Genomic DNA, 12,529 nt, shown 5'->3' on the forward strand with positions numbered 1-12,529 from the left:
CAGACGGACATGGATAAATCAACTCAGCTCGACGTTCTGATCAAATAAGTATACATTTTAATGGGTCTATCTCTTTTTGTTCTGGTACTTACAAACATCGGACCAAAGTTATAATACCATTTCATGCTCATGAAAGGTATAAAAATATATCTAGTATGGTACAGTCGTGCCTCTTTTGTCAGCTTTCACATGACTGGGGTGAGTAACATTGATGTAGAGTCCGACCGATTCCAATTTTTTTTCAGGCACCGATGCCGATGCCGATTAATCGGCTTATGGGGAAAGAATCGGCCGATGCCGATGCCGATTCCATAAAAAATTACAAATAAATGTATTAATTCATAAAATCAGTACATTTCACGGAGTTAAAAAAAAAACAAAAGAAAAGAAATAATTGAATTAATTGGCTTGTTATGCAACATTACATACACATGTATGTATGATATGTATGTGTAAAAATATATGTACATATATCACATTATGTACATTACATAAAACACTTTTTTATATGGTGCTAAGCAAAAAATATTTAGGAACATAAAATTTCATTTCGTTTTGTACTAAAATACACCCTTTTGCACTCAATGCATAAGAACTTATATGCTAGGTACTAGGGCATTCAATCCCGGGATCCAGAATCCCGGGATTTCGGGATCCCGGACACTTTTCCATGTCCCGAAATCCCGGGATTACAGCTCCGGGATCCCGAGGTTTTTCTGAGTTATTTACGGAATAAAAGAGATGCTGAAAACGAAAAAATTTATTAATTTTACATGAAAAACTAAATATACAGATCATCAAAATTTTGATTCAAAGTGAACATGTGCCATTTGCACTTGGACGTGAATTTCAGAACCTGCCTGAATTACTGTACTTGTTCAAACATTTTTTGGAAGAATTGTGTAATAACGAAAAATCTGGTAGCAATTGATAACACAACAAGATTTTACAGTGTGGAAGGGTTGTTCCTCATTTTACTTTGTTGGCGTTTTGTGTAAAATAAATTTCTGTAGATATTAGTAAGGTGTTTTTACAATCAATATATATATTTAAGAATACTATAAAAGTATTCAGACATTAAATTACGGACTCTTTTACTGACGTGCATTATGCTCCCTGTAAGACCAAAAACAGTGACAATGAATCTGTGTGGTTTAAAAAAGGCGAACCTACTGTTAAATGCAAAAGTTGTGATAAAGCCCAAATCCCGAAAAATCCCGGGATCCCGGGATTAGAATTTTTGGATCCCGAAATCCCGGGATTGTTAAAATGCTTCGGGATTGAATGCCCTACTAGGTACGTATGTACCAGGGATGTTGCGAATGTGGAATTTTAGACATCCGCGGATGCGAATGCGGATGCGGATGTTTAAACGCTATCATCCGCGGATGCGGATGCGAATGCGGAAGTCAAGTATTTTTATACCCGAGCGCACTTGTGCACAAGGGTTTTATATATTTGTTCACATAACGGTTGTTTATAACAGCCAAAACGAATCGAGAAAGATATAGACAAATATATACATAAATGATCAGAATGAAAAGAGAAATCGATTAAGCGGTGGCTGTCTGTCCGTCCGTCCGTCCGTCTGTGCACACGATAACTCGAGTACAAATTGAGATATCTTAACGAAACTGGGTATGTGTACTTCTTTTGAGCGGTGGACGGATGGTACTAAAAATGGGCAAAATCAGACGATAACCACGCTCACCTCCCATAAGACGGCAGTTTTGAGAAATGCGAAAACTGCGATATTTTATTAACTACTGAAGCTTATTCACTCAAAATTAATATTTACAATCATTTTTAGGCGAAAAATAAGAATATTATAAATTTTTGGAAAATGGGCGTAGCCACTCCCACTTATGATTACATGTGTATATCTTGGGAACCGCTCCACCAATTTCTCCCAAACTTGGCACAGTTGTTGGCCTTCACAAAACACACCAAACGGCATAAAATTTAGAAAATCTGATAATAGCCATGCCCACATCCCATATAACGATATTTTAGAGAAATACCAAAGCTTCTATAAATCAGTAAATACTGGAGCTAATTTATTCAAAATTAATTTTTGCAATAATTATTTAGAAAAAAATTGGCTTATAAGAAAAGATTGGAAAATGGGCGTGAACCCGCAAACTTATAACCACCGCTCTATCAATGTGTACCAAACTCGGTATGATTATTGTGGTTGCCACATAAAGGCAAAACGTTGAAAGTTTTGAAATCTGACTAAAATTACGCCCACTTTTTTATAACGGTAAATTTCAGAAATGTTTGAAACTTTGATATTTCGAAATTTAAGGAAGCTAACTTTACCAAAAATTTATATTAACAACAATCCCTTGAAAAGAAGTAACATTATTATGGAATTTTGGAAATCGGACGTGGTGCCGCAGACATATATCTATATAAGTTTATCTCATTACATCTAACTGAACGTTCTACCGAAGATGTTTAAAATAGACGTAAAACCACCACTGCTTACCATGTAGCGGTAGTCTTCGGAAAGGTGAAAAAAACTATATTGAATACTTGCGCCGGGTATTTAATGTTCGGCTCCGCCCGAACTTTGACTTTTTTACTTGTTAAGAAATAATTTAGGTGAGTAAATTAGGTGATTTATTTAAAAAAAAATGGAAAGGTTAGTAATTTTTAATAATGTTTTTTTTAGTATTTGAATTTAAAAATTGGAACATTGTATTCAATAAAAAGTTTTTAAGGGTCGTAAATCAAACCTGCGCCACTAAATAACTACTCGCTCGAGGCGACAAACTTGAAAAACTTTAAACTTGACAAAATTGTAAATTCTTTTCGATTGACGCTGCACCAGTTGAGAGGTCTTTCAGTTATATTTATTTTTTTTATTGCGGTGCAATAATTCTTTTTTGAGAATTGCATCGGGCTGCAAATGTCGGATATATCCTCCTGACTTTCATCTTAACAATCTTGCATTATGGCAAGATCGTGGTTTAAACACCGTTGATTTCCAAAGAATTCTTCATTCTCATTCTTTTGGTTGTTTCTGAATTTGGAGAACCTGTAAAGTCAACAGCGTTTTTCGATTTTGTTTTTGTAATTCATTTTTAATCCTTTCTTCTGTGACTGAAATAGCTTTTAAGCAGAAATAACGAAAAAAGGTTACCACCTCTATTTGTATTTTTTATCATTTAATACTAAAGAAATTCATATACCAGACCCAAGGTTTGATCTATGGTAATTAATTAACATTTTTTATTAATATATTTTTCAATGGGTGGCTTTGCTCGTTTAGACATTTCCTTCATTTGGTACCAAACTTGTTTAATTTGGATAAGAGGTTTGCTTATTATCCGGAAAAGTCTTTTAATTGGGAATAAAAAATATTTGGCCAAGTTTAACTGTTAAAAAAAAAAAACTGTTATTTTCGGTCCCTTCAATATTCGCATTCGCAAAAGATCCGCATTGATAATTGCGAATACGAATATTAATATTAATGCGGAAGGCTCCGATTTTGCCTTTTTTATTTAATGTTTATTTTTATTTTTTTTATAAAAGTCTAGCTGGTATACAACAAACACCATATAAATTCAGATTTCAAACTTTGTACAAAAATTAGAAAAATTCTGCTTATTTTCACCAAAATTTCAAACTTTTTAATCTGAATTTTGGTATGGAGTTTTGTAGACCATTTCATTCTAGTATAATGAAGTGCAAGTGTTCTCCATGAAAATAATTTTTGTGAGCTGTCTGCAAATGTTTTTTAAAGTTGGCTGTCGCGTANCTGCTTATTTTCACCAAAATTTCAAACTTTTTAATCTGAATTTTGGTATGGAGTTTTGTAGACCATTTCATTCTAGTATAATGAAGTGCAAGTGTTCTCCATGAAAATAATTTTTGTGAGCTGTCTGCAAATGTTTTTTAAAGTTGGCTGTCGCGTAACCTGAACATTTGAAAAGAAATTCCAAAGAATCGGCAAAGAATCGGCGAAAAAAGGCCGATGCCGATGCCGATGCTCAATTTTGTGCCGATACTAGCCGGTGCCGATTAATCGGTCGGACTCTACATTGATGACAGCGCAACTAGCAACATATGAATTTCAACCGCCCAGCTCTGCATCCCTTTTGCGGTAGTTCAGAGACAGTTCTGAATTTTGTAGGGCGGAACTAGCGCTTTGCCAGACTGTCCCTAAATTTTGCTGCAGGGCAGTCTTGTGTACAAGTGCGTACGTGTACAGAAATTACTGTGGTAATTATTTATGTTTTTGTATCTTTGTGTGTCCAATATTTGATGTGCAATCAATTTATAAATTTAAGTAGTTAAGTCCGAGTTTAGAAGACAACATGATGTTCTGCAGGTGACTCTTAATAACGAATGGGGGGAATGATTTACTTACAATTGATCAGTCTTTACGTTGATGGAATTCTTATCTATTCGAGTTATTTGATTGTTGTCTAGATCACTGAAAATTTGTTTAAAAATATTAGCAAAAACATACATAGAAAGAAAAAAGACATATGGTTGCTTACATCATTTGTAAAATGTTTTCAGATTGAATGTGCCGCAAATCCGGGACTCTTATTAGTCCACTATTAATAATTCGTCTGAAATGAAAAGATGGTTAAAAAATGAGAAAGGCAGTGAATTGGCAGAGTTCGGACTTTATTTAAATGCCCTGTTTTCAGAAAAGTCAGGGAGTTTCCTGAATAAATAGAAGTTCTATTCCATACTGTAATAACACAGAAGTAGGACGAGCCTGCCTAAAACTGGTCTCATATTGAAGAATAATCAATTTCAAAGAAAAGTTGTGAAAACGGAGAAAAAATCTCTATTAATTTGGATTTTATCCCACGTTTTATCAAACTACATGAAATTTATGCTAATTATTTTGATTCACTTGAATAGGCACAGTGGCTTTAACACAAGTAGGGATGTTGCGATACTACTGATATAATCTTGGTATCGATACTTTGGTTTCGATACTGGGTAAACCAGTATTCGATACTAGGGTGACGATACTATTGATACCCATATGGGTATTTTCTTTCGATACCGTTTGATGTATCAAAATAAAATCAATATCAATATCATCTTCATACAAGCCATATTGTTCCTAGAATTCTATTTAAGTAAATTTCCTGATTAGTGACTCTATGTTATCGTTTGCGCGATATTTTATTTCCTATGCCCATCTAGTAGCGATACTTGTATGGCATCGTAATGTATTCAAACCGTATAAACCAGTAGTGGGCATTTCATATCACGCGCACAGCTCAACTGAAATTTTTCAAATTTATTTTCGGAAGACTGTCATCCAGATTCCACATAAAGTTCCAGCAAATGTTGCTCTACGCAATTCCCGATCTGCGGTCGTCGCATTTTCAAACCTCCGAGTGTACTTCTGCCATGAAATCGCTTCTCATAAAAACCATTTGCCGTTCGGAGGCGACCTCGAAATTTAGGCCCCTTCATTTTCGTGACAAGATCAACACACACATTTTGGAAAACATGATTCCTAACTCGTTTTTTGGATGCATTCAAAAAACTAGCAAAAGGGCAGATAACTATTATAGGAGTATGTGTTGAAAGCCTGAAAGAATTTGTAATAGTTTTCAAATTTAGCAACTGTTAGGCCCGATTTCAGATGGTCTACTTAAGTAGAGATTGTTGTTTAATTTCCACTATTCCTTTTCAGATCATACATTTAGTCTGCACTTAAATGGCCAATTTTGCTATTTAAATATGAGATGTGCAACCCTGTGTTTATACCAAACAACCAAGATTGAATGGTAGGTTGTTTAAACAATCCCACCAAATCCCACCTAAAACAATCAGCTGTTCAGCAGAAAATGTAAACAAACATGCAAATGCAACAACAATTCCAAAGAATAAGCTGCAGTGCTGCCAATTGTTTGGCATAAATGGCATTTAAACAACAATCCACAATTAAACTTAAGTGCCGTTTAAATATTCATTTGAAATTGGCCCTTAGACTATAACATCCTTACTTTTGACGAAAAAACTCAGCCTTAGAGAGCCTTTACTTACTGACCTGCTCACTTTTTATTATTATAACCAATTTACCAAGCTCAGGAAGAAACAAACAGTAACTCCAGGCATTTTTCGTTTTAATAAGACCCGATAAATAAGCTGCTTAATTTTAACGGGATTTGTTAAACTTTTTGAAAGATATTGTTAAACTTTATTTTTCGGGGGCGGCAACACTGATTACATTGCCGAACAAACAAACGAAATTCAGCCAATGAATCAGTCTGGCACATGATTCAACCACTACAGGTTGTAGCAGTCGTACAAATCAACATTTACCGTTGGTATGAACTCCTTGTGTCATCAACATGTTCTTTATCTATTAATATTCGTATGTATATGTATACCCTGCATACCAGGATTTCATAGAATTCTGAAAGGTTTCACAATTTTTTTTATAATTTCCTTTAAGAAATCGTACAGATATTTCTTTACTAGGTCTTGTCAACCGCTTCATATGTTTTTCTTTAAAGATTTCTAAAAGAATCGTAACAAATTTCCGACACTTTTAAAGATTTCGGGAGCATTTGTTTGCAGGGTATATATAGACGAATATGTGTATGTATACGCGGAGATGTAAATAAAGCAAAACAGACGATAATTTGACACAAGCGTGCTCATAAGAAGAAGCATAGCTTCTGTCGCTATCACCTGTAATTGATGCGCCTTGGTCTGGCATAAGCTCTTACCGAGGCACGATGCAAGAATACAAGGTGGTATCAGTTGTGACAGCTCGATTTCACACTGCCTTAGCTCAGTAGAGTAGGAAGAAAAACGGGAAGAAATTAATCCCCATTTTGGGGGAAAAATATAAAATTTCATGTTTTCTTTTAAACAAAAATTACTTTTTTATAGTATATTTATTCGTAATGAAATGAAATAAAATAAGATAAAATACCTTTTTGAGAAAACGAAATGTGTATACTGAGAAAAAATAAAAAAAATTTAACTATATTATTAGGCAAAGAATTGTTAAAGAAGTAGCACTGTTTCACCTAAGGCAGTCAATATGGCGGAATTAGAGCGAGAAGTTGCCAACCGATAACTCCTTGTATTATTGCATCATGTTACCGAGGCATGTTGCATTGTTTGCGCGCTCATAGCGCGCAGTTTTTGACGAAAATTAGGAGTTGTGCTTGCGCTTTTTTATAAGTTTTTATTTAACTTGGTCATCCCGCGGAAATCGTGGATATTTCCAATCGATTTTAAACTAACTTCCAGACAAGTTAGAGACTTGAAATATTCAGCATAGTTCCAATCACGATGACAATGCAATTTAGTATATAAATGAATTCCTCATATGGTCCAGAGCTCTTGATTCAAAGGCGGCCAAAAAATAGTAAGATTTATGGCTAACAGAGCGTAATTTGCCAAAGAACGTAAAACCACTATAAAATTGTTAAAGCTGTCGGCGATAGTGTAGCAAAGCTATTTGTGGCAAATTCTAGATATGAACCTCGTTGTAGGAATTAGAAGGCTCCAGATGTCACCCCGCCAGAAGAAGTTAAATATTGCTCCAAAATATATGCCATTTACATATGCTACAGAGGAAATCGACGACACGCCATTTCTTTAAATGAAATTAACAGCTGCTATATGTACATATGTATGTTTATACAAAACGTAAGCAAACAACATTTTGCTTGCATGGTCTTCTGTTCTCTTTCATTGCAAGTTGAATTATTTTAATATCTATTGCAAAATTTTGTACATAAAATAAAATAACACTTTTTAATATACAACGCTTTTATAAATGGACTAAAAATTAGAAAATAAAATAATGTAAAAAAAAAAATATTTTTCAAAAACAAGCCTTTATTTAACATGTACAATCAAAGGAATAAAATAAAGTAGTGTAACAAACGATTTTTTAGCAAGAAAATTTTGTCAAAACTGCACTAAAATGAATAAAATAAAATAAGTTAAGGTCTCGTTAAAGTTACTAAAAGCCATTTAGTGAAAGGAGTTATTCAAACTCTAATGAAAATTACTAACAATTTGTACTCACTTTTAAAAAAGCTTGTCGGCGAATTCAGCGTACATGCATAATTGGTTAGGTATGTATATGTATGTATGCAGATATGTAAATGCCGGTTTGCGATTCGCGCGCCAACCTTTTTTAAAAACGAAGTAAATTAGTACAAATTGTTAGTAATTTTCATTCGAGTTTGAATAACTCCTTTCACTAAATGGCTTTTAGTAACTTTAACGAGACCTTAAATTATTTTATTTTATTCATTTTAGTGCAGTTTTGACAAAATTTTCTTGCTAAAAAATCTTTTGGCACACTACTTTACTTTATTCCTTTGATTGTACATGTTAAATAAAAGCTTGTTTTTAAAAAATATTTTTTTTACATTATTTTATTTTAATTGCAGAAGCGTGCGCGTACAACCTCCTCGTTTCAACTAAAATAATCGACTGAATGGCAGTGATCGAACTTAATAAAAATTCTCTGTGGTAGATTCTGGAAAAAAATTTGGTAGATTTGGAAAAATGTGGTAGATCTCAGTTTTGGATCAAACTTGTTACAAAAATAAAAAAAGGTTTCACCTAAACTGCAAAATTTTTAATTAGAATCTCTAGAAAAAAACTTTTAGCTTGGGTTTTGCTGATTTTGACAATTCTCAAGTAAAAGTAAACAACGCCTTAAAAATTTAAGATGCACTGGAATGTGCTAATACTTTCACAAAAGTCGCCGATTTTTAGGAATTGAGAAAATTCTTTGTTTGAAAGTTTCTTTTCTCCTCCCATTCGGCTTTGTTTACTTTTACTTGAGAAATCTCATCGCCGCACAAAGGGACGAATCGACAATATAGGACGACAAAAATGTTTACTCCATATGTATTTGACAGATTTCAATGAAGTTGGTAGNTTGTTTACTTTTACTTGAGAAATCTCATCGCCGCACAAAGGGACGAATCGACAATATAGGACGACAAAAATGTTTACTCCATATGTATTTGACAGATTTCAATGAAGTTGGTAGTTAGGGATTTTCGTCGTCACTGAATTCGAATATTAAATTAAATTTCCAAAATTCAAAATGGCGGATCCAATATGGCGGACGATTTATTAAAAAATTTAAAGATTGTTATGAAGCTTGGTATCCAGAGATTTTCGTCGTTACTGATTTCCAAATTGATATTATATTTTCAAAAATTCAAAATTGCGGATCAAATATGGCGTCCCGAAAAATAGGCGTTTTACTTTTAGCGCAATGCATTACCTTTAGCACCATTTTAACCCATTTTGAATTTTGAAAATTTAATTTCAATTTCGTAATCAGAGATAACGAAGATCTCTGAATACCAAGTTTTATAACAAACTATAATTTAAAAAAAGTGGTCCGCCATATTGGATCCGCCATTTCGATTTTTGAAAATTTAATATCAATTTCGAAACCAGAGGCGACGAAAATCTCTGCATACCAAGCTTCATAACAGTCTATACATTTTTTAAAATAGCTTCCGCCAAATTGTATAAGCCATTGTGAGTTTTGAAAATTTGATATCAATTTCGAAATCATTGACAACGAACACCCCTGGATACCAAATTTCATTGAAATCTGTCAAAAATATATGGAGTAAAAATTTGTGTCCTCCTATATTCTCGATTCGTTCCAATAAACGACTTAAGAAAGAGATGCTCTATTTAATGAATGGGGAAAAGGGCGGACGAGTTCGTAATATTTTTACATTGGCAATTTGTTGGATTTTCGAACTGTTGAAGAGAAATTGCCGTACTCGTTGGAACTTTTTTTTATAACTCTAACTAATATAAAAAATTCAAATTTTTTCAATAAAAAAGGCAATTTATACAATTTTTTTTCATTTCATTTTTCATTTTACAAACTACTATATTATTAACAAAAATCGCAAAATAAAGTACATACCTCAATTTCCATTTTGACAAAACTATTAGTTGTTATTAAGAATAAAATGACAAGCAAAACTATTTTATCATCGCTTCAAACTAAAAATTATTTAATTCGACGCACGATAGAAAACCCGGCTTTGCGCTTCTGCTAAAGCTGCTGCGTTGCGTTAAATGTTAAAAATTTATGTTACATTGTGGACTAGTTTATAAGGAGTATTAGAAAGGTATTTGCGATAAGCTTTAAAGACTTTTGTTTTTCAATTTTTGTCGTCGTAATTAGTCACTTTGTCCTTTGTGCGCCGCCGGGAATGCGAAATCTTGTATACTATCATTCTAGTTATTAGGGACACGAATTTAGATACGATACGATACCACATCGATAGTTCGCAATTTTAAATGAACTGATTGCTCCAGGTTGCCATTTTTTTAATGTTACTTATATTCATTTATATATACGTACTAAATATTGTCATTATTTATTAATATATGCAATTACATCTCTATTAGCTTACATTAAATAATAATACAATTAAATTCGCTTCTAAAAATTATGAGTAAAAAGTTACAAATTTTGATGAGTTTTTTTTTAATTTGTTGAATTTTTGTTAGTTTAAGGAATCATGCCAGTGCGGGAAATTTCACCGAAAATCGGGGAATTTCGCGGTGGCCAACGGTATCCCTGGTACATATACATTGTACCGACATTGATTTGGTTTTATTTCTGTTTTTCTGCTTTTACGCCGAAAAGTAAAGTATGGAATCACATTACCAAGGTTGACAAAAGCTAGGTTAAGTGCAACGTCTGTTTGAAAAATCTTAAATTTTCTTGCATAGAACCAATTTTAAGGGGGATTTTCATTAACTTTTTTGTATCAAAAGGACAAATTATCGATATTTTATTTCCGATACCAATACCAATATTTGAATCGATACTTAGGTTGTGATACATCATTTGATTAGTGTATCGATACTTTTTATGGAACCGCAACATCCCTAAATACAAGAAAAAGACTAGAGTAAACCAACAAAAGCATACCATTCATTTTAATCCTACTAAACAACAATTTTAGTATTGGATACTACATCTTTAATTCCAATATATGGGAAAAACATCTATCCTCGTGTTTAGAGCTCCTGTAGTGCGAATCGGTGCTTAATGTTGCTAGCATATTCAAGAAAAAAGTGCAAAAATATGCGACAGATGTTAAAAAACATCCTTGATGTTTGTTTTGCATGAATTATTCGTAATTTTTGAAACCTCAAATATTATCTCGACTGCTCTTAACTACGAAATTACAGTTCAGACCGCCATACTCTTCCCTTGATCATGGAGAGGAAAAAAGTAACGTTCGTCCTTTCAAAAACTGTGACAATTATTATTAAATCGCTTGTAGGCATCAAAATTAAACTTTTCTCCAGAGAAAACCGCCATTTCTGAGTTGCCCTTTCAGGCATGGGAGCTATACAAAATTGCAGTCATAATTCTTAACGTTGTTTAGTAGAATTGATTCCCTTTTTAACATTTACTCGATACAAGTGTATAAGGCAACCCGTAGTTCCCTTGTGGTGCCATCAACACTATCGCTTTTCATTCGTTTTGGTCCACTATCTAAACAGATGCATATAGGCTTTACGTGATTACCTGCCAAAAGGCTTTTATCATGGTGCCCGCATTTGGCACAACGGATTAATTTTTGCCTTAATCATTGCCCTGAAATGCAAGCATTTCAGTTCCAAAGGCAGTGTGGGAGGACACACTAACCACCTTGGTAAGGCCGAAACCTACCTAAAGTCTCTGCCGTTCTTTGGGTCCCGGCACCCGGTTGCAATGCAACTCCACATCGAACCCTTTTTGAGTTCTACCGCCTTTGGTATTAAACCAAAGCCCCCGCGATACTCCCCGAAGGGCCATACCACAGTGAACAGACTGGAGTAGTGCTCACCAGCCAGACTTGCTTGACCAGCTCGAGTCACGCAACCTACTAAACATACCAGAATACACATGCTCAACTAAGAAGGTCTGCTTTTATCACATATTCACCAATCCACGCTTTACTTCAAATATTTACACCGTGTTTTCGACCCTTTCTCCACATTTTCCACAGTTACAAAGTTTTCAGCATTATCATCCAGCTCGTCTCGCTCCTCTCACAAGACTTACTAATCTCATTCCACCCCGGTGTCCCTATCCGGAGTAAAAATCGACTTTTAACCCTTGTTTAAGTCACTTGACTCACCTGATTCATTCTGCTCGTCTCGCTAACCTCGAGGGTCCTACTAGCCTTACTGGCGAACAAATTCCAGCCCGGGTGTACAATAGGCATGGAATTGCTCCTTTTCAGGTTTTCTACACCTACTCAAGCAGCTTGACGAGCCACATTCTTCCTTGCAGAACTTCCCAGCTATATGATTTTACATGTGCATCTGGCCTGTCTTTCGACCTGGTTCGTCTCACTGGCTTTGCTTATCTAGCCAGCGAACACACTCCAGGGGCATCTGTTCGCCCGCGGTTCCTCTTTTAAAGTCTTAAGTATGACTTCCGAAAGTCGTAGACTCTTCTACCAATTGAGCCTCTCACCGACTCAGGATTCGTAGCCTTTGACTGGGGTACCCGGGATTG

At 34.5% G+C, this 12,529-nt stretch overlaps 1 protein-coding gene across 1 annotated transcript in view; it reads right to left on the reverse strand.

The window, feature by feature from the left end:
- Positions 1 to 4,588, reverse strand: part of Lgr1 (Leucine-rich repeat-containing G protein-coupled receptor 1) — a 423,583-nt gene extending 418,995 nt beyond the window's left edge. The window contains exons 1-2 of the mRNA XM_017624060.1: positions 4,512 to 4,588; positions 4,379 to 4,444 (exon numbers count right to left, since the gene is read on the reverse strand). Coding sequence (XP_017479549.1) covers positions 4,379 to 4,444; positions 4,512 to 4,516 — 71 coding nt within the window. The 5' untranslated portion in view covers positions 4,517 to 4,588. The remainder of the gene's footprint in view (positions 1 to 4,378; positions 4,445 to 4,511) is intronic.
- Between the last annotated feature and the right edge of the window lie 7,941 nt (positions 4,589 to 12,529).

Source organism: Rhagoletis zephyria, unplaced genomic scaffold (genome assembly GCF_001687245.7).
Source record: "Rhagoletis zephyria isolate East Lansing unplaced genomic scaffold, Rhagoletis_zephyria_1.1 Rzeph_scaffold_00056, whole genome shotgun sequence".
NCBI lineage: Eukaryota > Metazoa > Arthropoda > Insecta > Diptera > Tephritidae > Rhagoletis > Rhagoletis zephyria.